Source organism: Chanodichthys erythropterus, chromosome 11 (assembly GCF_024489055.1).
Source record: "Chanodichthys erythropterus isolate Z2021 chromosome 11, ASM2448905v1, whole genome shotgun sequence".
In the NCBI taxonomy this organism is placed as follows: domain Eukaryota; kingdom Metazoa; phylum Chordata; class Actinopteri; order Cypriniformes; family Xenocyprididae; genus Chanodichthys; species Chanodichthys erythropterus.
In genome coordinates, this window is record NC_090231.1 from 15,508,488 (window position 1) to 15,534,990 (window position 26,503).

General features: G+C 42.8%; 1 protein-coding gene across 1 annotated transcript in view; it reads right to left on the bottom strand.

The window, feature by feature from the left end:
- pcxb (pyruvate carboxylase b) overlaps positions 1-26,503 on the bottom strand; it is a 343,108-nt gene that overhangs the window by 40,005 nt on the left and 276,600 nt on the right. The window contains exon 17 of the mRNA XM_067401859.1: positions 15,651-15,895. Within this exon, the coding sequence (XP_067257960.1) occupies positions 15,651-15,895 (245 nt within the window). The remainder of the gene's footprint in view (positions 1-15,650; positions 15,896-26,503) is intronic.

Consider the following 26,503-nt stretch of genomic DNA (forward strand, 5'->3'; position numbering starts at 1 on the left):
AAACATCCTCTAAAGGTCATTCAGATTCAGACAATAACGTAGCTGTATGAAGAGAATGGGATTCAGGAGAGAAAGAGAAAATGACTAAAGAAACCAAAAGAACAAAACATGTGAGAGAACGTCTCGGAGACGTACGTCAGTAGTGACTGACAAATTGGGATATCGCCAGTGAAACTAAAACAAGCCAATGGAATTGGCATGCGATATTTGCATAATGTGCACCGCCCCGCCAGGTGGGTATAAATAGGGAAGCAGATGCAATCGCACTCTGGAGACAACCTTGAGTCTTTACTACAGCGAAGGCACAGCAACTGACCCCTTCCAGCGCCCAGCATAAGCTCCAGCCACCCGGCACACCTGGGGGGCAGGGAAGGGGACAAGCTTACACTGAAAGTGTCTACTGCTGTTCAGCAAGACCCACTACAGTAAGACTTAGACAACACTGGGGAAGCGAACCCATAGGGGATGCTGCAGAGGCCACAACCTAATCTGCAGGCGAGGAATTACATGGACATACACATATGGACTGGCCGTGGGCAGTACACATATGGAGTCCCTGGGATGGCTCCAGCCTAGAGATAGGGGGAGACTCATCTGACAGGTGACAGCAGAGCTGGCTCTGCTAAGGGAAAGACATGGGCTCACCATGGGGAGTTTGACCGTGGACAATACACATATGGGACCACTCACATGGAGGGGTTACAACATATGGCACCCAGCCAAAACTTAATACCAGATACAGAGATTTGGCCTGGCATAAGACACTCCGCAATGTCTGAGCTGCAAGGGGAGGCAGAGGAACTTGACAGGGTTTGCCAAGTGGGGAACTCTACTATAGCAATGGATGCATGTATCCGACCCAGGGGGAGGGAATGGCATTGGAAGCCAACACTGAAACAGGTTCACGTTTACCAGCTACTGGAAGTGAGTACACAGGAAGATACCGGTTCCACACGAAGGCTATAGAATCTAGCGAATGTGTTGGGTGTCGCCCAGCCCGCAGCTCTAGAGATATCTGTCAGCGAGTGCCCAGGAAGAGGCAACTCCTCTAGTGGAGTGAGCTCTTAACCCGAGTGGGCAAGGAACGCCTTGGGACTGATAAGCCAAGGCGATGGAGTCCACTATCCAGTGGGCCATCCTCTGCTTGGAGACAGCCTTTCCCTTCTGCTGGCCCCCGTAACAGACAAAGAGCTGATCTGAGGTCCTAAAGCTTTGCATTCTATCCAAGTACAGGCACAGAGCGTGGACAGGACAGAGCAAAGCCAGGGCTGGGTCTGCCTCCTCCGAAGGCAGCGCTTGCAGGTTCACTACCTGATCTCTGAAGGGAGTGGTAGGAACCTTGGGCATATATACAGGCCGGGGTCTCAGGATATGGTCAGTGTCAATGGGCCCGAATTCCTGGCATGATTCGTTGACCGAAAATGCGTACAGGTCCCCTACCCTCTTAACCAAGGCTAATGCAACCAGGAGGACGGTCTTAAGTGACAGTACTTTAACTCCACTGACTGCAAAATCTCGAAGGGATGACCCCAGAGAGATGTAAGTACCAGAGAGAGATCCCAAGAGAGTATAGAGGAAGGGCGAGGCGGATTCAGTCTCCTCGCCCCCCTCAGGATCCTGACGATCAGGTCGTGCTTCCCCAACGACTTACCATCAACTACTTCGTGATGTGTGGCAATAGCGGCAACAATACTCCTTGAGGGTGGAGGGACACAGCCTTCGCTCCAAGCCCTCTTGCAGGAAGGAAAGCACAGACCTGACCAAACATGATCGGGGGTCAAATCCAGTTCAGAACTACCCATATGCAATGAGTGCTTTGGCCTTCCACAGACTCGCCGGCGGCCAAGACACATGCAGGGCAGAGGCAGTGTGCCTGTAGCACTGCCACCCAATCATCGAGGGTAGTGAGAGAGGAAAAACATTTATTGCAGATTATGGCCCTTTTGGCGTTCATATTTGGCACCGAAAAACGTGGCTTCCATACTGCCACGTTTTTCAGGCACATCCGGGCTAAAGACAGTACTACACTCCCAGGGACCCGGGAAAGCATGGTCGTCAACTCTGAATCTGATTCAGCACGAGCACACATCACAACATTGGGACGCTCAGCCTCATCTTCATTTCCAGAGCCCAACAACCGTCTCTCCAATGTAGCAATGCTAGGTCCCTCATGAGAAGGACCAGCAATCCACCCAAAAGCTACCAGCCATGTGGGACAGTGAACGTGGCCATCTAACTGGACGACACAGGGCGTGCTGAGTGCCAACGTGGCCATGTTGTTACTCAACATAAACCACCCACGAATACAGTCACAGCATGTTTGCGATGCGCTAGAGGAGTGGGGGGCCCATGGAGATTGGCTCGGTGGGTATTGCCCCACTGTGATCCTCTGGTCACCTTGGCTTATTCACCAAAATAGCACTTTTCTGATTCAGATAAAGAAACTAGTTTGGGGAATAGGTGAGGGGACTACACCTCGTTTGATGCACTCGGGTCTCGACTACGCATCTAGAGCGCCGAACAAACTGTCAGCCGGCAGCTCGACGGCACACGGCACGCTGAGCGCTCAAGCCCTTACAAGACGTGGGCATGCACTCATGAGAGAACATGAACCACCCACAAACACAGTCTCAGCACACTAAGCAGACATGAGAGAAAGTGATTGTGGCCGTCAGTGAGGATAGGAAATGACCGCCTCCAGAAATGCACAGACGGAATGACATCTTGAAAAAGACGCAGAGTCCATCTGTGAAGCTCTTTTAGAAGAGGAAAAGAGACAGCTCTTTGAGTTGTGCTGAAGCACACAGGGGATCAGCCGTGATGTGACTGCAGGTACACCACTCCCTGAGTCACACGCACAGAGGAACCGGCCCAAACTGCAAACCAACGGGGCAGAAAACAATGCTGTGAAAACAACAGTTGAGAGCTGTATAAATAGCTTATGAAAGCTCACGGCTTCACTGTAGGATGCCTTAACACCAGCACGACGAACAAAGGCTCTTCAAAGGCTTGAGAAGTTCACTCTCAGTCGATAGCAGGAACTGTTGGCTCCGAAGCGAAAGACAGAGTGTGATTGCATCCGCTTCCCTATTTAAACCCACCTGGCGGGGGCGGTGCGTATTATGCAAATACTGCACGCCAATTCCATTGGCTTGTTTTAGTTTCACTCAAAGCTGATAGGGCTCTCTGGCGATATCCCAATTCATCGGTCATTACTGATGCACGTCGAACATGACCGACTGAAAGGGAACTGTTTAGAAATGAGAGATACATGAGGATTTGAGAGGAGGAAAGACACACACAGTACAAAGAAGGGAAAAAAGCAAGAGATTAAGGAGAGGATTAAAAAGTTAAATGTCACACCATTTTTCTTTCACATAAATTGTTTAGCGTTCAGTGGAAAAAATACCTCATGTACAGCAAAACTGCAGTCAACTGTTCCACTTTCTGTGCTGGCTAGATGCACTTAGATAAATAATAATGATAATGAGAATAATAATCACTCAAATACATGAATTTATCAGATGTCACTCCCAAAATTTGCAGCGTGAATGTGGCTGCTGTTCAAGCATGAAAAAACAAAAGTTTTATTCAAACTCTGAATTGATTATATATCACCTAGAAAGAGCACAAAGAGCGGCCCTAATAATACCTAAAAAGCTGTCACTCATCTCAGTTCATCTCACCAAGTTCCTCTATAATCAATGAAGCTGTCTGCACTGCACAATGAATCTTTAGTTTACACTTTGTTATAACAAGAGAATTTGCAAGCGTACAGAACTCAACACTGGACAAAAAACATGTTTTGTGCGGTGATTGGAGTCTAACTTAAGCACCTCTGATTGGCCATTGCGTTCAATAAATCAAGTAATGTTGTAAATAGAAACCTCTGATGCTCTCCATAGCACAAACACAGATATGCATGGGGTCATTTTCCAAATCAACAATATACTATTATTACAGAGAAAATGGATCTTAGACCAGCAGATATGGGCAGCTTTTCCCTCTAAAACCAATCAGAAGCAGCAGCATGCAGTGGTTTGAATGAGAAAATTCCATGCTAGTCTCAAGTCCATGGCCAGGAGAAGGCAAAGCTTTACACACACTCCACCTATGATTATTTATCTTCATTTATTGTTCTTATTCTGCTCATTATTTATTTTACTTATGAATGAATTTTGTTGTTTTCATGAAACTGTTGGCTGACAATAAATCACATTTAACTAATCTTAATTGTCAAATTATTTTTATCCCATGTATTGTAAAATGAAGTTATTTGATAGTAGGCATTAGTCCACCCTATTTCACCAAGGTCCACTCACTTTAAAATTTCTGGCCTCACCACTGTGGTATCAGATATTTTGATATGTGCCATAGTAGTGGTTATAATTTAACATTACTCTTCAAGGTATTTTAAAGGATATCATTGTATTAACATTATATATAAAAAAACAACAACAAACTGTAAGCACAGACTGGATGGTTGGGAGTAGGTCAAAAAAAAGAATGAAATAAATGTGAGTAACATTTTAAGTTTTATAACAGACTCCTAGACAAAGGTTACACAAGGTTAATACCCTTGTTTAAATACAAAGCCACAGACATGACATGTGCAAAGACTTTTTCAGAGCAAAGGGTTTAGCAACAACCCTGAGTGACTCTAGCACCACTGGGACTGTAGTGGATGACACAGTAGAGACCTCCAAACCCTAATGTGACCAATTATAAAACTTCGTATGCATATAAATGTCAACATTGCAAACCACTACATGAGTAGGCTAACTTGCATGTGTTAAAATGCTGATACATTTGCATAACTCTTCTGCTTCAGAAATCTCACCCAGGGAACACCGTTCACAGAAAAATGACTCTCCGTAAAATGCAAACCTAACTGTCTGGATAATCAAATGTGATTTCACTAAATTAAGCGTAAACGTTTCCTTAATCCTGCCACAGTCATTTGAAGTCAAGACGCTGGAGCTCATATTAAATCAAATCCTAAAGACTGGTAGCTGGAGTGCTCCTTCTTTGTTGAAAACATTGGTTGTGTTCAGAATAGCATAGTACCATACTATTTTGTAGTGTGGTTATTGTGTGCTAAATGTGGGATATTATTTTATGTTGTTTTCAAGAATTAATGTTGTTTTCAAAGTCAGAACATCTGGAAAATAAACTCATAACCATTTTTTTGAGAATAAAGTAGTAACAGGACAAGATTAAAGCAGTATTCTAAAAATATTACCACTTTATTCTTGCAAATCTTATGACTATATTCTCATAAAGGCATATTATGAGATACAATAAATAAGTCTCTTATCCTCATATATTTATATATAGTGTCATATGATCCTTCAGAAATCATTCTAATATGCTGAAGTATTTGGTGCTCAAGTATTGCTTATTATTGTCAATGTTGAAAACAGTTGTGCTGCTTGAAATTGCACTATACATTTTTTTTCCCCCCAGGATTTCATATTATGAGATATAATAAATAAGTTAAAGTAGAGATATAATAAATAAGTTAAAAATATTACATAACCAAGCTGAGAATTCGATCAGTTTGTAATCTTCCAAGGCCAAACCAAGCTAAAGTGAAAATATAACCAGAACCATTCCTTACCGCTCTTAGAACTGTTCGGCCCGAAGGTGGAAAAGTGGCTATTGTTAAAGTTTCAAATAAAAGTCATTCTTTCTATTCATCAAAGAATCCTGAAAAAAAATGGATTACTGTTTCCACAAAGATATTTAGCAGCACAACTGTTTTCAACATTGATAATAATAAGAAATGTTTCTTGATCACCAAATCAAAATGATTTCTGAAGGATCAATGACTGCTGAAAATTCATCTTTGCCATCACAAGAACGAATTGAAAGCATATTAAAATAGAAAAAAATATTTCACATTGCAGGATTTTTTATTATTTTTTTATCAAACAAAAGCAGCCTTGGTGATCATAAACTTCTTCCAAAGAACATTTAAAAATCTCTATATTAAATATATTTACATAGTAGGCAGCATCGCGAATATGTTGCATAGTAAGCATTATATGCTAGTTTTACATTTTGAACACAATCTTCATGTCTTGCTCTTCCTTGCTATCCGGTTTGCTGGGACACACACCAACACACACTCCACTAGTTCTGTTTCTATTGAAGCAACAGCAAGGACTGACACACACAACCCGAGTTCTCGAGTTCAAAGCACGCTCTGTCCATGCCGATGGCCAAACAGATGTACACTGTCAATTAGCCAGAAATCCACAGGAGAGAGTAAACACTTCTACAGTAGGTGCGTGTCTGTGTGCATGTGTGTGTGTGTACTTGTTTACCTACATTGTGGGGACCAGCCAGCAAGGGAAATGGATTAATAAACATACAAAGTGATGCAGAAAGTTTTCTTTGATGAGTAGATGAGTAGGGGGGCAAAGACTGAGAGACACAAGCAGAGAACGACTGAGATGTACACAGAAGGATTACTGTACGTCAGAAAAACAGTAAGAGGAGAATCTGACGGGCATGAGGATTACTGTGTGTGTGTGTGTGTGTGTGTGTGTGTGTGTGTTTGTTTGATCCCCTCTTAATCCCGTCTCAGTCTCATCTTATAACACTTTCCCCGACAGCCCCCATCACAGTGACTTGACCTGACCGAGTTTTGCATTGTGTCTAGGTACTTAACACATCCTATACTTAATTAACAACCCATTGATTTCTCTCTCTATTCAGAAGTTAAAGGATTTTTCTACTTTTCTTATTTATTTATTTTATTTCTTTTAATTGATCAGCCACTATACTGAATTTCGTATATTTCAGTGGTCCCCAAACTTTTTAAAGTGAAACCTTTTTTAACATGTTTAGGTGCATTTTTTACCTTTATAAAGGCAAGTTCCCATTCAGTCGGTCACGTTCGACGTACGTCGGACAGACCGACGAATAGGAATCTCGCTAGAGAGGCCAATCTACTTCAAGTGTAACTAAACGAGCCAATGCACATTGGCATGCAATCATATGCATCAGCTGCTCGCCTCGCAGCGCGGGTATATAATGAGCAGCAGGTGCGTTGCATCTTCAGCTTTTCGCTTCGGAGCCGAACGGTGTTGTTCCTGTTCTCTGCAAGCGAGTGTCTGCTAGAAGACGAGTCAAGCTTTTGGTTGAACTTCTCTTTTTTTCCGAGTGCGGGCGAACAGCACAGCAGCGGGGTCGACGTCCTCTCTTTTTCTGTTTCGTTTGCCGTTTTTGAGCAAATAGCTGTTTGACAGCGTCAGAAGGCTGTTCTCACGGCCGGTACGGTGCGCTTTTGAGCGCTGAAAAGCCGTTTTTACGGCTGGTAAGAGTGAGCGCCTTCAAAGAGAGAGAAAGCACATGACAGGCTGCACACAATCCCTGTCTGTGTTGCGGTGGCCGTTCCCCTGCGTGCTTCAGCACTTCTAAAAGAGTAAAGTCCCTGAAAGAGCTTACACAAGTAGATTCGCGTCTTTTTAAAGACGACATCCTACTTGTGTTTCTGGATGCGATCGTTCCTGTCCTCACTGACGGCCACGATCACCGTTTCGCATGTCTGGGCGCGTGCTGAAATGATGTTCGTGGGTGTTCATGTTTTCATATGAGAACATGATCACGTCGACACGCCGGTCGTGACTCTTCTTTCTCCGGGAAGCTTGAGTCCCCTCTGTTGTTGGCCAGCTGCCGCTTGTGTGTAAAAGCACAGCCGCGGCTCTGCCCGACACTCTGGGAGACCGCGGAGATCAGCGAGAGCAAACCTCTCGCTCCTCTGCGTGTCGTGTGCCGTCGAGCTGCCGGGCTGCAGCGCGGGTTGTCACGGCAACCCAGCGCTCGCTCGGCGCTCTAGATGCGCGGTTCCCTTGCGTAATCTCCATTGTAGCGCCCTCTCTGGTGCACCAGAAGAGGTCTACTTTGCTGATATGGCTTGGGTGACATGAGGTTGAGGGGTTCCTTCGGGGAACCAACCCCCTAGGGCCCCTCCCTCTCTAGCGCATTGCAAGCTGTGCAGTTTCTGGATTGGATTGCTGGTCCTTTTCATAGGGGAACCTAGCATTTCATTCAGAGCTCCAGCTGAGGGACAGACGTCGATTGCAGCATCGGAGAGAGTGCTGTTATGCTCTGGAAATGAGGGTGACGCTGCCCACTGTAATGGTGTGTGCTTATGCTGACTCAGATTCAGAGTTTACAGCCATGCTTTCCTGGGTCTTCCAGATGTGCATGGAAAACTTGGCAGTATGGGGGTATATTGGTGCCATAAATATGGAATGCCAAAGGTGCCAATCTGCATAAGTTTTTCCTCTCTCACTACCCTCTTGGATGGGGTGGCTGTACACAGACCACACCCACCCTGCATGTGAGGCCAAGGCACTCTTTTTGCATGAGGGTAGTTCTGTGCTGGGGTTGAGCTGCGCTTGTTGACTAACCGTGATCAAAGTCACGGCGCAGGCCCTCAGCCAGACGATGTCCACCTCCGTGGTCCAGAAGTGCCCCCTGGCTTACCTTGTGAGGTGTGAGAGGTTGTCAAGCTAAATGCTTTCTCAATGCTCCCATCTTACGAGGTGGCCTTTCGGTGACACTGTCGAGGACTGAGCCCAGCGGTTCTCCTCAGTTAGTAGCGGATAGGGGAGCTTCCCATGACAAACCATTGAGTTCCTCTTGGGCCGCCCCTCAGTCTGCTCGTCGCCAAGGGTGTCGTCCCCTGCAAGAAACTCCGGCCCAGCAGGCTCTGCTGTGTCCATTGCGGGGAGATGACGCCTCCCGTCTCTGCAGCTGTTTAACTGGTTGGTGAGAATCACCCCTGAGACGGGCGACCCAGAGATGGGTGGGGCTGCTCTTCCACCCCTGGAGGAGGGCCAGGTGGTAAATCCTTTATTGGGTTTGTTTCTGTTCCGCCACTGACCCAAGAGGCAGCGGTACCCAAATTTTAAAGAGCAGTTCCTCCATTTCCAGGTCTGAAGAGGGTTTGGAGAGCAGTGGGAGGAGAAAAACCTCACCACTCTCATCCCCCTCTTCTGTCGCCAGCGGACAGCAGCGAGCAGCGGGCAGCCAAAGCCTCGACTGCTCCCTCTGTCCATCCGTGGAGCCAGGTAAGTGTTGCCTAGCACACTGTGACGCCGCTTCGGGCCGCCTCACAAAGAGAGCCCCCCGAGCCGCGTCCCTGTGTTCCACCTCGCTGCCCTGCTGCGGGTACACCGGTGGTCCCTTTGGTCCTGCTTGTACGGTCTCTGCGAGCCGGGTTAGCGCTCCCCAGTCCGTCTCGCTGGCTCCTTCGGACCATCAGGGTCGGCTTTGCGATTCAGTTCGCCCGCCCCCCCCCAAGTTCAGGGACGTCCTCTTCACTACAGTGAAAGATGCCGATGCCCCTGTCCTGCGTGCGGAGATCGCAGTCCTACTGGCGAAGGACGCGATAGAGCCGGTCCCTCCAGCCGATTTGAGGTCGGGGTTCTACAGCCCCTACTTCATTGTACCCAGGAAAAGCGGCGGGTTACGACCGATCTTGGACCTGCGAGTTTTGAATCTGAGCCTCCACAAGCTACCATTCAAAATGCTCACGCAGAAACGCATTTTCGAGTGCATCCGTCCCCGAGATTGGTTTGCAGCGATTGACCTGAAGGACGCGTACTTCCATGTTTCAATTCTTCCGCGACACAGGCCATTCCTGAGATTCGCGTTCGAAGGTCGAGCATATCAGTACAGAGTCCTACCCTTCGGGCTGGCCCTGTCTCCCCGCGTCTTCACGAAAGTCGTGGAGGGAGCCCTTGTTCCCATGAGAGAACGGGGTGTTCGCATTCTCAACTATCTCGACGACTGGCTCATTCTAGCACAGTCCCGGGATCAGTTGTGCAAACTCAGGGATTTGGTGCTCAGACACCTCAGCCAGTTGGGGCTTCAGGTCAACTGGGAGAAGAGCAAACTCGCCCCGGTGCAGAGGATCTCTTTTCTCGGTATGGAGTTGGATTCGGTCGAGCAGATAGCACGCCTCACAGAGGAACGTGCTTGGTCAGTGTTGAACTGCCTGAATACATTCAATGGCAGGACAGCGGTCCCACTGAAGTTCTTTCAGAGGCTCCTGGGGCATATGGCGGCTGCTGCGGCTGTAACACCGCTCGGTCTGCTTCATATGAGACCGCTTCAGCACTGGCTTCACGGCCGAGTCCCGAGATGGGCGTGGCAGCGCGGCACATTCCGGGTGCCAATCACTCAGGAGTGCCGCCGAACCTTCAGTCCGTGGTCGGACCCCTTGTTTCTTCGGGCAGGAGTGCCCCTAGAACAGGTGTCCCGGCATGCTGTGGTGTTCACAGATGCTTCTGCCACCGGCTGGGGTGCCACGTAATACGGGCATGCAGTCTCAGGGGTTTGGACGGGACCCCATCTGCATTGGCACATCAATTGCCTCGAGTTGCTGGCAGTACGCCTTGCTCTGAGCCGCCTCAAAGGCCTGCTTCAGGGCAAGCATGTACTGGTCCGTATGGACAACACTGCGACCGTTGCGTACATCAACCGTCAAGGTGGTCTACGCTCCCGTCGCATGTCACAACTCGCCCGCCATCTCCTCCTGTGGAGTCGGAAGCATCTGAGGTCGCTTCGCGCCATTCATGTCTCCGGTGTGCTCAACCGTGTGGCCGACGAGCTATCACGAGCTGCGCTGCCAGGAGAGTGGCGACTCCACCCCCAGGTGGTTCAGCTGATCTGGAGAGAATTCGGAAAGGCTCAGGTAGACCTGTTTGCCTCACCAGAAACCTCCCACTGCCAGTTGTTTTACTCTCTGACCGAGGGGACACTCGGGACAGATGCACTGGCTCACAGCTGGCCCCGGGGCCTGCGCAAATATGCGTTTCCCCCAGTGAGCCTACTTGCACAGACCCTGTGCAAAGTCAGGGAGGACGAGGAGCAGGTCTTGTTAGTTGCGCCTTACTGGCCCAACCGGACCTGGTTCCCAGAACTCTCACTCCTCGCGACAGCCCCTCCCTGGCCCATCCCTCTGAGGAAAGACCTTCTTTCTCAGAGACGGGGCACTCTTTGGCACCCGCGTCCAGACCTCTGGAAACTCCATGTCTGGTCCCTTGGACGGGATGCGGAGGTTCTAGGTGACTTACCCCCTGAGGTACTTAACACCATCACTTCGGCACGTGCACTGTCTACGAGACGTGCTTACGCCTCCAAAGTGGAACCTGTTCGTCGAGTGGTGCTCTTCTCGCCGGGAAGACCCCCGAAGATGCTCGATCAGAGTCGTGCTTTCCTTCTTGCAGTAGGGTTGGAGCGTAGGCTGTCCCCCCTCCACCCTCAAAAGTCCATACTGCTGCTATATCCGCTTACCACGACCACTTAGATGGCAAATCTGTTGGTCAGCACGACCTGGTCATCAGGTTCCTTAGGGGGGCGAGACGGTTAAATCCTTCTCGTCCCCTCTCCATACCCTCTTGGGACCTCACTCTGGTGCTGAGAGCACTTCAGATTGCTCCCTTTGAGCCTTTGCTGTCAGCAGACTTAAAGATTCTGTCTATGAAGACTTTGCTGCTGGTGGCATTGGCCTCCATCAAGAGGGTAGGGGACCTGCAGTCATTTTCGGTCGACGAATCGTGCCTGGAGTTCGGGCCGGGTGATAGCCACGTGGTACTAAGACCCTGGCCTGGCTATGTGCCCAAGGTTCCTACCACTCCCTTCAGGGACCAGGTGGTGAGCCTGCAAGCGCTGCCCTCGGAGGAGGCAGACCCAGCCCTGGCTTTACTCTGTCCAGTCCGCGCTTTGCGACTGTACATAGACAGAACCTAAAGCCTCAGGACCTCAGACCAGCTCTTGTCTGTTATGGAGGCCAGCAGAAGGGAAAGGCTGTCTCCAAGCAGAGGATGGCCCACTGGATAGTGGATGCCATCGCCCTGGCTTACCAAGCTCAGGGTGTGCCCTGCCCGCTCAGGTTGCATGCTCACTCCACGAGAGGTGTCGCATCCTCCTGGGCGCTGGCTCGTGGCGCCTCGCTGACAGACATTTGTAGAGCTGCGGGCTGGGCGACACAACACGTTCGCTAGATACTATAGCCTTCGTGTCGAGCCGGTCTCCTCCCATGTTCTCGCCACAGGTCAGAGGCACGGAGAGGCCCCGGCTTAGTGTCGGCTTGCTGCGCTACATGCGCTTCTTTTCTCCAGAGAGTCCCTACAAGGCAGACCCTGTCGAGTCCTCCGATATCCCTTCGGCAGCCGACGTGGCGGAGCGTCTGGCGCCAGGCCTATACTCCGTTGTATCCTTGAGAACCGGGTTTAGGCTGGGTTCCATATGTGTGACCCTACGGGGATCCCATATGGTTGGTTCCACGGTTGCTCCTAAACGAAGCCCGTGTCTTTCCCTCTGGGAGAACCTACCCTTCATCGGGTTGGAGTCACCCCAGCTCTTCCATATGTAGCACAGCCCTACAGGGTTAGTCCATATGTACTTCTCCACATAACTCCTTCGGGGAAGGATGTGGCTTCCGCAGCGTTCCTTTCCCAGCGAAGGGTACGCTTTCCCAGCGTTATCCAATAGTCTCACTGAATGGGTTTTGGGGAACAGCAGTGATCGACTCTCTCTGTGTTAGCCCTGTCCCACCATCCTCGGGCAAGGGGGTTCAGGTGGCTTGCAACAGAGCGCTGGAAGGGGGCAGCTCCTGTGGCGCTTTGGTAGGGATTCCTATTCGTCGGTCTGTCCGACGTACGTCGAACGTGACCGACTGAATGGGAACGTCTCGGTTACAAAGGTAACCCTCGTTCCCTGAAGGAGGGAACGGAGACGTACGTCCCGTCGCCACAGTCGCTGTACCCCGCTGATGCTGCCGCCTATCCGGTTCGGCTCCTCAGCGAAAACCTGAAGATGCAACGCACCTGCTGCTCATTATATACCCGCGCTGCGAGGCGAGCAGCTGATGCATATGATTGCATGCCAATGTGCATTGGCTCGTTTAGTTACACTTGAAGTAGATTGGCCTCTCTAGCGAGATTCCTATTCGTCGGTCTGTCCGACGTACGTCTCCGTTCCCTCCTTCAGGGAACGAGGGTTACCTTTGTAACCGAGACGTTTTTTCTAACCCCATTAAATGTATGTCATGTTTTATGTAAAATTCTAAAAATTCCGTCAACTTAATTATTAATTTAATAAATAAAGCAATAAATAAACTAAATCAATACTTTCAATCAAATGAAATCAGGATCAACAAAAGTTATCTTTGCACTGCAATGGCACAAGCTGCATCTAGATGCATTTACGCACTGTTTAATGTGGCTCAGAGGTGGTATGAATTCAGTTACAATGGCACAAATGGACTTATGTTATGAGGTAATATATTTTTTTTTTAAAAGTTCAATAGAGAAATATGAAATTATGGTAAAAACGAAGTGATACTTTTAAATATTAAACTAAAACTGCCAGTTGGTGACATAAGTCAGTAACGAAGCATGTGTTTGTGAAGAGGTCACTGAATCATTGACTCTCCCGATTCATTCAGATTTGTTCACTGATGAAACACTGCCGTGTGTTGCTTGGGGACGCACAACAGTTCTGCTGTGGCTTTTGTTGGAACTGTTATTTTGTTTCAAAATAGAGCAATCTATGGAAGCTTGTGTAAAAGATAATTGCAACTTTTTCCTGTTTTTACATTAGAGGTGGCATTTTGCCTGTTATAAATGCATGCTCGGTATTAATGTTTTTTTTTAAGGTGGGGCAGAATTAAACGAATGGCAAAACTCAGCATTTTGTTTGTGTACCCCCTCTGTCACCTCATGTACCCCCAGGGGTATGCGTAACACAGTTGGGAACCACTTGTATATGCTGCTCTGTACTGGATAGTATGCATGAATATGCATATAAACAATCAAACAGAAATAAAATCAAAACTGACTAATGATGCAGAGAAAATAGTTGTAGGTCACAGATGGGATTGTAGGGAGAGATGAAGATAAGAAATATAACAGGTGTTTAATTAATATTTACATTTTTTTTACTATTCGTTGTTAAATACTCACTACCGTTCAACATTCAAAAGTTTGGAGTTGGTACGATTTAGCTTTTAATTTTATTATTTATTTATTTTTATTTTTTTTTATTCAGCAAGGATGCATTTAATAGATCAAAATAAAGACATTTATAATATTAAAAATTAAAAATGTATCCCATGCAATTTCAAGCAGCACAACTGTTTTCAACATTGACAATAATAAGAAATACTTGAGCACCAAATACTTCAGCATATTAGAATGATTTCTGAGGGAACATATGACACTATATATAAATATATGAGGATAAGAGACTTATTTATTATATCTCATAATATGCTTTTTATGAGAATAAAGTCATAAGATTTGCAAGAATAAAGTAGTAATTTTTTAGAATATTTGTAGAATACTACTTTAACGTACCAAGGCATCGACTGATGCATTTGTATTATAGCCCCACAGTGGAAAATGAAACCACATACGTGCCATGAAATGGAATGGTTAAGCAACAAGAATGGTTTGAACCGACAGTGGAAAAAAAGATAAAAATATGAATTTCAAAAAAGTATTAATTTAATTTTATTAATTAAAAAAATCTTGGTGAACAACAAAATCTTGGTCTTAACAGTTGGCAATATCACTCCTGGTTCATTCGTTTTACAGCACAGCCCATTCTGCCAAATATAGTACGTCATCCAGGTATTCCATGCATAAAGACAATTCACATACTGTACAAAGAATAAATAATGCATAAGCCTACTACTTTATTATAAAAATAGAATGTGACATGCTATTCTAAACACACCCTGACAGAGAAAGAGATGGCAAGAGCAAAAGGAATATAAATGGAATATCACCACAAGATCCCAAAGTCCAGGCATTTCCCCTAAACCCATTAACTAAATTGGAGTGCAGGCAGGAATGCACTGACAGAAAACAAGATAAAAAAATGTGAACTGAATAACAACCACATGCAGATCCACTGGAGGTAAACAGAAACTTCTATTAGGAGAATCCCAATAAATGATTGCATTGAGCAAAAGACTGAAGCAAGTGATTTCAGACACATTTGAGCTGATCGGTTAATTCGGCCTTAGGAGACAGCACAGCAGAAGCCAACACTGGCAGGTGACACTGACTGCTAGTATCAGTTTATGAGGCAGATCAGCTGATAACCAGAACAATCCCTATCACACTGTTCCTCTGACAGAAAGCGGCAGAAGTTGTTCTTATGTTAGTCACAGAGATTCTGGTGACAGAACGTCAGCTCATCATGTTGACTGAGAAATATCCTTTCAAAGCCTCTAAAATAATTTTGTAATAAGTAATTATATTAATGGGAACAGAGGATAGAGGGAAGTGGGCCTGTGATGAAATTGCTATTTAAGTCTACATGCTAAATTTAGGGTACACTGCGGATAATTTCTATGTTTTAAGTTAATTGTTAGGTTTGAACCAACAGGAACAAAAATGACAGAGCCATGACTATATACTTGTGGAATTTAAATGACAGCAAATCCAATAGAAAAGAAAAAGTCACACTGGCCTTCAAGGACATACTTCAGTATGTGGAACAGGGGAGGAGGAGAGAGGAACAGAGAAAGAAATAAAAAAGAAATAAATAAAGAAAGAAAAGAAAAGAAAGAGTGGGTGACACATTTGGAATCATAATGAGATTTTTGGAGGTCTTACTTTGATAAGGTCCCCCAGCAGCTTGTTGGCTTCAGCGTAGGCTTTCTTCACCTCTTTGAACTTGTTACCGAGGCCCATGCTGTGGGCCTGGAAGTGAAGGTTGGTGTACTGGCCCCCTGGGATCTCATTTTCATAAACATCTGCATTACCAGACTTCATTGTGGCAGTGCAGTCGAAGGGAGCGTACAGGCCACGAGCCACTTCCCAGTACTCGCTGTAGTCAAACACTCTGTCCAGAGAAACACCTGCGTGACAGGAGAAGTGTTACAAATGCTGCAATGTCACTGTAATAATAAGCCATATGGCTTCACGTTGCTTATTGCGTTCAAAAAACATTATCATATAGTGATATAAGACACCAATTTTCAATTAAAAAAAATTACATAACCCTTTAGTTCAATTGAATTTTTTGAATCAGAAAACTGCGGTGAACAAAATGTGCCCAAAAAAAGTTCTGCAGAGATCACCCACTCCCATGATGCACTCCAAATCTCACTATACACTCAAACTACTTATACATATATATATTTAAATATATATTTTGCTAACACTTTGGTATGGGGAACACATTCACTATTAACTTTTGCCTCAATAAACTCTTAATTTACTGTTTATTAATAGTTAGTAAAGTAGTTGTTGTAGCGTTTAAGTTTAGGTATGTGGTAGGATTTAGAGATGTAGAAAAAAAGTCATGCAGAATAATGCATTAATATGTGCTTTATAAGTACTAATAAACAACCAAGTTGCAAGCTAATAAGCAACTAGTTAAAAGTGAGAATTGTTCCCCATACTAAAGTGCTACCTATATTTTTTTTCTTTACTTGAATTTAAAATATAGTGTGTCTTTTTGTCTGAATTTCTTTTCGTCTTCTTTTTCAAATCAAAGGTTATGTCATCATTCAACTTGATCACTGCTGAGCTCTATTACATGGTTCTCTGGAATGCTAGATTTTTTAATAAACATTTTTATGAAATATTAAACCATTTTTTTTTGCCAGTAAATGTTACAGCTCTCTGAAAAAATAAAATAAAATAAAAAATAGCTGTGCTAATGTTGCTGGTTTTCGCATCACATAGCAAAACAAAATCAATATTTCATGTCTGTTTATTTATTTGATAAGTAGCCACGTAATTAGCAGGAAAATATACTGTACAGTCAGCCAGACAGGGTGATCATCGCCCCTACGCAGAGCAGGGGTCTGTATTGACTTGACTGTACATTATCCTTTATTTAGCCTAAATGTAGGCTGTTTACAAGCAATGTAATGCTCAAAAATCATGCAAATGATGTACGGGTCACAGGTTTGGCTATATCAATTATTTAACCATAACTATTCCATGTACATAATATCAATTTCATATTCACACAAACTGTGACATAAGATTGCTTTTTCAAATCTGTTTAACAAGACAGTGACTGCTCAGAGTAATTAGTGAATAGAGTCACTTAGTCATCTTTAAAGTTCTCTTCAAAACCTAGGAAAGACAGAAATATTAAAGATGAAAATGACTGGGCTGAAAGTATTAATTTAGTGAAATTAATCACCCTGTCCTTTCAGATGCATTCAAGTGATGGTGTTAGTAGCTCTGTCTCTCTTTTTGCTAAGAACATTTGACTGACAGCTACTGCTGTCCTAAACTGACACATCTCAAAACACACCATCAATCCATCAATAAAGACCCTGCATAAAGTCAGACTGTAATAATCAATGTGGATATAATTAAGCCTGATTCCACAAGAGTCATCTTTCCTGTCTTCAGGCCACACACACACATACACACACATACACACACACACACACACACACACACACACACACACACACACACACACACACACACACACACACACACACACACACACACACACACACACACACACACACACACACACACACACACACACACATAAACACACACATACACACACATACACACACACACACACCATAAGTGAGTAGCTCTTTGCTATTATAATGTCCCTGCTGGGTTTGCATCACTCCAATAGTCAAATAGTAACCAGTCCATTAAGTGATGTCAATGTACATCATGTGCTGTACTCAATGAACTCTATCATTCTCTAATGTGTCACTACAGTAGATAAACGGCCCTAAATGCCCCTAAAATGACTGTGTATTTATGAACAAGTATGTACTGTATGTATGTGCTTGCATATATAGATATAAATGACAATATGAACCAGTTTTCTGATTGGTTGATTTATTTATTTTTTTCTTTTCTGCTGTATACAGAGCTTTGGGCTGTCACAGAGACGAGTGTGATTTTCCCAAGGCACATATTTCAGTGATATCTCTCAGGTATTAGAAATATTTTATGCATGATATTCTAAGAAAAATGCTACAGCAGATTTAAGACAAGGCTCTAAACAAATTGTGGCATTCACTTTCACCCCAGCTTAAACCAGCCTAAGATGGTTGCCTAGCCGAGCATGGTTAATCTGGTCTGTTTTGATGGTTTTAGAGGGGTTTTGGGTACTTTTCAGCTGGGAGACCATCTGTCCGACCAGCTAATATAACACCAGCTTGGATAAGGATGTGAGTATGGAAGCCTGTTTCCATCTCAGAATAATCAAAAGTTAATTGTGAGATAAAGCTCAAAATAATGTCATATTGTAAAACATTGCATTGTGTGATGAAAAATTACACTGTGAGATATTAAGTCAATCGGGAATCAGGGTATGCAAAGTCTGAAACAGTATTTCCCGTGCAGCTAGACCATCTTAAACTAGTTAAAATCAGCAACTTGAGATGCTTTTCCAGCAAGGACAACACACAGTAGCACAATGATGATTATATGATAAATAATTCTATACATTATGTTCTCAGACAAAAGCAGGGGCTAAAACTGAAATGTTATAAAGTAAACAACACTAACGCTAGGTGTTGCATTTTGTGTTGAGCTCTACGGTCAGAACAGTTTGTTCATGATGGAATTTAGAGTAACGTCAATACAGACTGACACTAAATTTTCAATAAGGCAGAAAGAAAGTGTGTGTGTGCACTGTAAACCCTAATGCTCAAAATAATTAATTGTTTTGAGTAGGAAAAACTTAAATAAAACTAATTAGTTCAGTCAAATTGACATTTATGAGTATTTTGCACTTTCTTTTTCTTTCAAGTTCACAAAACTGATATATTTTAAGTAAACAGCTATTTCAATGTTTTGTGTTTTATGAACTTATTTCTTTTAATTTAGACAAGTTTATGTTTAACTGAAACTGGGCTGGGAGCAAGTATGTTTGAGTGCAAGTATGTTAATTGCTTTATATTGTTGCACTCATTCAGCAAGTGTTACATGCCATTGTTAACATGTTAGCAAATTAGCAAGTAAACATTTTCTGAATTAGCTTGTTACAGCTATGTTTACACTAATAAAAATGTTCACATTGAGGTTACATGAACATTTTAAGTTAAATGTATACAATTAGTGCATTCAAACATTTTAAGTTAAGAAGTACAAAATAAAAATCTGCCAGTTCTGCTTACTTAAACTTTGAATTTCTTAACTTAAAAATTGAGGCAAAGAGTTTTTGAGTTTTGCCAACTTATTCGAGTTTACAGTGTGTGTGTGTGTGTGTGTGTGTGTGTGCGTATGCATGTGCTTGTTTATGATTATGAGGACACAAATTTGTATAATGACATGGGTATTACACTGATATTACAATGTAAATGTGGTCTGAGTCCTCTTAATTAAAATGGCTTAAAACATAATAAACAATGTTTAATTAAAAATGTAAAAATGCAGAATGTTTTTTTTTTTTTTTTTGATGGGTAAGTTTAGGGTAGGGGATAGAATAAATAGTTTTTACAGTGTAGAAAACATTATTCCTATGGAATGTCCTCATAATGATAGGTGCACCTATCATTATACCTAACATATAATGTGTGTGTGTAAAAGAGTGAGAGAGAAAGAGAGAGAAGAGTGAAGACAAAGCAGTGAGCCATTAAAAGTGAACATAAAGTGCTTGCACAGGGATAAAAGGTTTGATTGTGATTGTGTGGCTAAACTTGTCTTTCCACTTAATCGAGAGATGGAGAGAAAAAGTGTCAGATGGAGTATGAGAGAAAAGTGTTAGTGGAAGCAGTGGGCTTGAAGACTGCATAGAAAACATGGAAATGGAAGAAAAAGAACTTACAGATGCAGAAGGAAAATAAACATATAAGAACAGATGAGTGTAGGTGGAAGAGAATGGGTGAAAACAGGAAATAAAGGGAAAGATTAGAAGATATGAATGAAAAAGCCTGTAGGGAAGGAAAAAATGGAGAGAATATGTGAAAGTGGTAATGTGTGCTAGAACGGAAAAGAGAAAAGACGGGGAAGATGAAGGAGAGAAAGTGAGAGAAACACCAAATATGGAGCTCAGCCAGAGAACAAAAATCAATGGCAGGGCAGCTTAGTCAGGGTGATACAGACAGAAATATACAATCTAAAAAATAGAAAGAAAGCAAGAAAAAGAAAACAAGGAACAGAGAGAATGAAAACAAGATCTGAGAAGCGTGGTACAATAAATGTGTGTGTGGCATTAATAACAAATGGCTTTAATGGCTCATGCTGAGACAGTGAGCTAAAGCTTTACCTGCACTAGCCTGCTACACTGGCAACTAAATTAACCAGCGCAATACACTAGAGAGAAAACCAATGACAATAAGAGAGAGTGATGAGAGGGAAAAAGGGATCTTCATGAAACTAGAGGTCTACCGTGACCAATTACCTCAACAGATGCGCTCATGAATAAAAAAACTGTACTTAAAACACATACTCGCATGCTTCATGTGCTAGAAAACAACAAAAGATATATAGTGTGTATATCTCTAAACTCAGTTGTAACCTCACACAAATTTTCTAGCATTTTTTGCCATCTATTTTTTTTTGGTTGTAACAACTGACTAGACAATAGTGATGCGCGGGTCGGCTTTTTTTCCAACCCGCGGGTCCCGCTTTTATGAAATTATTTGGCCCGCCCCAGCCCGCCCCACACCACTGTATCCATTTTTACAACCCGCCCCGCCCCGCACCCGCAGCCATTAAATATACATACTAGTAAGGTGACCACCCGTTCCGCATTTCGCGGGACAGTCCCGAAATTGGGAGCTTTGTTCCGCGTCCCGCAAGACTTAAGTAGTGTCCAGCATTTCATTTACGTCTGTAGTTTTTTTTTTTTTTTTTTTTTTATCCCTGAAATTACAACACAACAGTAAGAAATATAATAAAAACTATGACTGGCAGGCATTTAAAAATCTGTTTGTGCAGCCGTCATATTCTAGCTGTGAAAATAACTAACCAATGCAATCATAGAGAGAGTGGACATCAACTCAGTTTACTCAGTAAACAACCAGCAAGGATTTATCTCACATAGCCTACTAGATAAGAACCTCAGGAGCTGCTCAAAGCTGCCTAAATCGATGATTTAAAGCATGTAATCATCCATTCTGATTACATCTGCGCGCTCAAAATTTGTCATCCTGCATGTGTAGCCGTGAATCTAGAATTTTCTGTTGTATTTAATGTTCTGTTGTATTTAACATTAAATTCTGTTGAATTTAATGTTGCCATAAGAGCAACATTGTAGTGTGGGCACCCAACGGCAGAAACATTAATCGGCGCGTATGCCAAGTTTGCCAACAAGTGTAAATCACTATTTACATTTTAATTCACAAATTTATCTGTCTCACGTGTCTCGCATTGTCCAGCAAAATCACATCTACTGTCCTGCAACAGATCAATAGCCAGGTGGTCACCCTACATACTAGGCATTGTAATATAAATGAAAACAGCCTTTATTTCAGCGTGAAAGTGCTTGGAAACATCGCCCTGTAAACAGGCAACAACACACGATTATGAATATGAACCATAAATCAGGTCATATTAATAACAAGATAATGATAAACATTTTCAACATTTACAAAGCAGCGTCTGTATTCATCTAACAGGCTAAATAATTTTTTATTTCAAATTTGTATTGGCCAACAGTTTACAGCTACATAACCACTGAACTTTTGTTTTATTTAACACACGGAAAATATGTCTTGACATGCTGGAAGTGCTCATTTTGTGGCTCTCGTGTTTGTATATTTTTTCACACGAGTTTCACACGAGTTGCACTTCACGTCGTAGCGATACTGTCTCGATTGTCTCTTGCTGCAGCTATTTCTGAGAACCGGTCCCAAACATTAGATTTAGCAGCCTGAATATTTTTTCTTTTAATTATGTAAATTCCCGACCTCAATTTCTCCCACACCTCGTCTTCCATCTGCACTTTTATTTCTCCGTTTTTGTTGTCGTGGCTGGCGCCGGGAGCTGCTTGGTGCGCCGCTTTCATGACGTGACGCCAAAGGTTTGGGGACATCACGCAAGTTATGTTGCTACGGCCTTCGTATTGTAACCTTATCAAAGAACCTAATAAAATATGAAAATCGATATTCCCAAATATTTAATATAGGCTATAGGGAATTGCACGCAACAAACATGGATTTATTTATTTATTTTGTTTTTAATGACCCGCCCCAACCCGCCCCGCAAATAAAGTGACAATTTCTTTACCCGCCCCAACCCGACCCGCGGGTTACCCGCGGGGTCCGCGGGTTATGTGACGACCCGCGCATCACTACTAGACAACTATTTTACATAGTATTTTTGAAAAAGCTCATTTGGTTCTCAAGAAAAAAAATCTTACTATAAAGGTTGAAAACAGTTTTTTTGCACAGCGTTTTCTGTTGCGGAGTAAAGGGGAGGTCACAATAGCGTGCAAAATGTCTTGAGGTTACGATGTGATGTATCATTCTTCATGTCTTCATGTGATACAAACTCACAGATAAGAGTTTACCAAACTTGCAGCAAAATGCAAAGCTTGGAAGTCAACAGAACAAAAAATGTAATTTGACCACCCCTTAACTATAGGGTAACCTGGGAATTCTGCTTTTCTTTTTCTATAAGTGCCACCTACTGTCAGAGAGAGAAAATGCATTGTCGTTGAGCCCATTTGCTGATTTTTATGCATTGATCTAAACATACAAACATACAAATCGCATTAGAAAATTGGGCCGAATATTTGTGCAGAACAAATTTTTGTGTGAACAGAAATCCACTCAGAACACTTTAGCAACTGCATAGTAACGATCTGGCAACCTCCCAGAACACACTAGGATTGTGGTGGTGGGAACTTCCACATAAGCAAGCACCACTCATATTTTCCACATAAAAAGTCTGATTTTTCTCTTAAAACATAATAAACAATGCTTTATTAAAAATGTCAAAATGAGAATTCTCTCTTATAATGCTCTTAATTTATTTCCCTATTTTTTCTCTGGTTTTCATCTTTGAGCCATCAGGTTAAAATGGGTATCTCAGTGTTTACAGATTGACATTGACAGACTGTTGTGCATGATGTGGGTACATGAGAGATCGTCCAAGAGCATAAGATTAGACTCTGGGGAATTTGAAACTGAAGCGCAGTGGCCATTAACTAACCACTATGTCCCAAAGGAACCGTATTTGGGGGCAGAGCAGGGGAGGAGGGAGGGAAAGGCTGAGCAGAGAAGGTACAATTTAACTTTGACAGTAATGAAGTGGAGGAACAGGAAATAAATGTGTAAGTGCAGTTAAACACAAAATGGGTGAAAGGGAAGGTAAGATTCTCTACCTCTCTTTTTTTCGCTGCCATTAGTCTTTGTCCAGTGTGTGTCAACATATTTCCCTCTCTGCTACTGCAGGTCTTTTGTTTAACACACCTCTCAGAACACAGCAATTATCACACTCACACAGACAGTACAGCACGCAAACTGTATAAAGTATTGATATATGACATCCCTGCTGGGTCCCTTGATTAATGAGCTCAGCAACTTGACTAATTAGACATGATTAATCAATTGAGCCTGACTGTAACTTAGGCAGCATTAACTGACCATAGGCAGCCTGATGAATAAAAACTGCACATGTACTGACATGGCCAAAAACACAATCTATGAAAACATAAATGTTTTACTTAATGTTTGGTTTGTTCTTACTTCAACTAAGTTGTTCAGCACCATTCAGTTTTTTCAAACTGTTGCTGTGCCATGACACTAGTGCAATTAACCGACAAAACTACAAAGCTGACAATTTGTGTGTGTATGTGTATATACATCAGGCATAACTTTAGGACCACCATCCTAATATTCTGTTGGTCCCCCGTTTGCTGCCAAAACAGTCCTGACCCATAGAGGCATGGTCTCCACTAGACCCCTGAAGGTGTGCTGTGATATCTGGCACCAAGATGTTAGCAGCAGATCCTTTAAGTCCTGTAAGTTGCGAGGTGGGGCGTCCATGGATCGGACTTGTTTGTTCAGCACATCCCACAGATGCTTGATTGGATTGAGATCTGGGGAACTTTGGAGGCCAAGTCATCATCTCAAACTCGTAGTTGTGCTCCTCAAACCATTCCTGAACCATTTTTGCTGTGTGGCAGGGCGCATTATCCTGCCGAAAGAGGCCACAGCCACCAGGGTATACTGTTTGCATGAAAGGGGGTATATGGTCTGCAACAATGCTTAGGTAGGTGGTACGTGTCAAAGTAACATCCACATGGATAGCAGGACCCAAGGATTCCCAGCAGAACATTGCCCAAAGTATCACACTGTCTCCGCTGGCTTTACTTCTTCCTATAGTGCTTCCTGGTGCCATGTGTTCTCCAGGTAAGTGACACACATGCACCCGGCCATCCACGTGATGTAAAAGAAAATATGATTCATCAGACCAGGCCACCTTCTTCCATTTTTCCGTGGTCCAGTTCTGATGCTCACGTGTCCACTGTTGGCACTTTCGGTGGTGGACAGGGGTCAGCATTGGCACCCTGACTGGTCTACAGTTATTATAGTGTTTATTCACTTCACATGTCAGAGGTCATAATGTTATGCCTGATCAGTTTGTGTGTACATATATATGTATATATATATATATATATATATATATATATATGTATATATGTATATATGTATATATGTATATATATATATATATATATATATATATATATATATATATATATATATATATATATATATATATATAATCTCAATCACAAGAATCTATTATATTTTAAAATGAATTAAATAGAAAACAGTTATTTAAAACAGTAATAATATTTCTCAATATTACTGTTTTCACTGTTTTTTGATCACAATAGACTTCTTTCAAAAACATGAAAAAAAGAAGAAAGAACAAACAAGCAAAAAAACATTATGAACCCCAAATGTGTGTGCAGTGCTGGTCCTCCCTTTTAGCAAAGTACACAATTTGCGTAGGGCCCCGTGCTCTCAAAGATGATTTAATGACTAGGGCTGAGCGAATAATACAATTTTAGTTTCCTTTTTGATTTTGGCTTCCAATGAATAAGAAAACACAATGCTGCATTCCGTTCCTTTCTTTTAAAGTGGAGGTCTGTCTCCATTCCTACGTAATGTTCAAATCAGTCTAATCCTGTAATGCAACTATCGTGATATACAGTCTCCTGCTAGAGTCGGATGTGCTTGGTACTAAAAATAGATAAAAACCTATTGAGCTGCGATAGAAACACTGTTCCCCAGGCGGCTTTCTGTGTGTTCGATCCGAGACGGAGAGAAACACGGACAAATGTAGGTTATTTTGGGCTTCAAAATAAACACTTAAACTGACATGTACACACAAAAATAGATCAAAATGTTCATCTTGGCAAGTTTCTTTTAAACGCAGTCAGTTATTTTTTAAATTAACATAAACAGTTGGTAAAGAAATTGAATGCTAGTCAGTATGTAAGATATGTGCATTTGGTCTTAAAGTGATAGCAGCCAATAAACCTGTTGCTGTCTCTGTCATTTAATGTTAATCAAACAACAAAAGAAAACGAGAGAATCATTTACTGCTCTTCACTGAATAACTTTCGTAAATTTAAAGGTAAAATATGTAATAATTTTGTCCGCTAGAGGTCGCTAGAAGCCTATTCACAACAAAGGCGTAGCTTGATGACAGCAAGTTTTAGAGCGGAATCTTGGGACATGTGGTCTCCATTTCAACGGACGGTGCAAAAGAATATGGATTTGACTGTAGCATGAAGCTGAACGAGGCCGCTGGAGAGATTGCACAACACACGCCGCGAGCAGTGGAACTTTTATTATGACACAGTCACCGGCGCTGATTCCACTATTTCGGTCATGAGTATGAGGTAACACAGCTCTGTTTATCATATTAGATACATTTGAGTGTGTTGAAAATGATGTTATAACTTTACTCTCTGCGTTCGCTCGGTGGCTGCTGTGAAACACTGTTGCACACTGCAGTAAAACAGATCGATTTTAGAATATCATAATAAATACTGGATGGCTTGTGTTGATAAATGGCATGCAATTCATTTTCTGTCTATAAATATATCAAAACAGTTGTTCCCTTGTCTATTAAAACATGTAATATTTTAAAGCATCTTTGGTGTTTCCATGGTTTCTACAAAATAAAACCGGAAACCGAGGGTAACGTGGGTATGTCGCAATTGACAGGTGACTCCTCACACGTCCCGGAGCCTTGGTTAAAACTGCAATTTACAAATAGTTGGAAACATTTGGGATATTGTAAGTACTCAAGTGAACAAAATACACTGACCTAGTGGTTTTTTGATATTTTACTGCAAAAATATTACATATTGCACCTTTGATAAGAATCAATGCAGGCCTATATTTAATTCATACGGTGAAGACTATGTAGTGTATAGTCTAATATAGTATTTTCTGTATAGTATACTATTATTAGTAGGCTAAATTGTTTATTTGTATCTTTTTTCTATTGTATTTGTTCTTTTTTGTAATGTTATTCATTTTTATTGTATTACT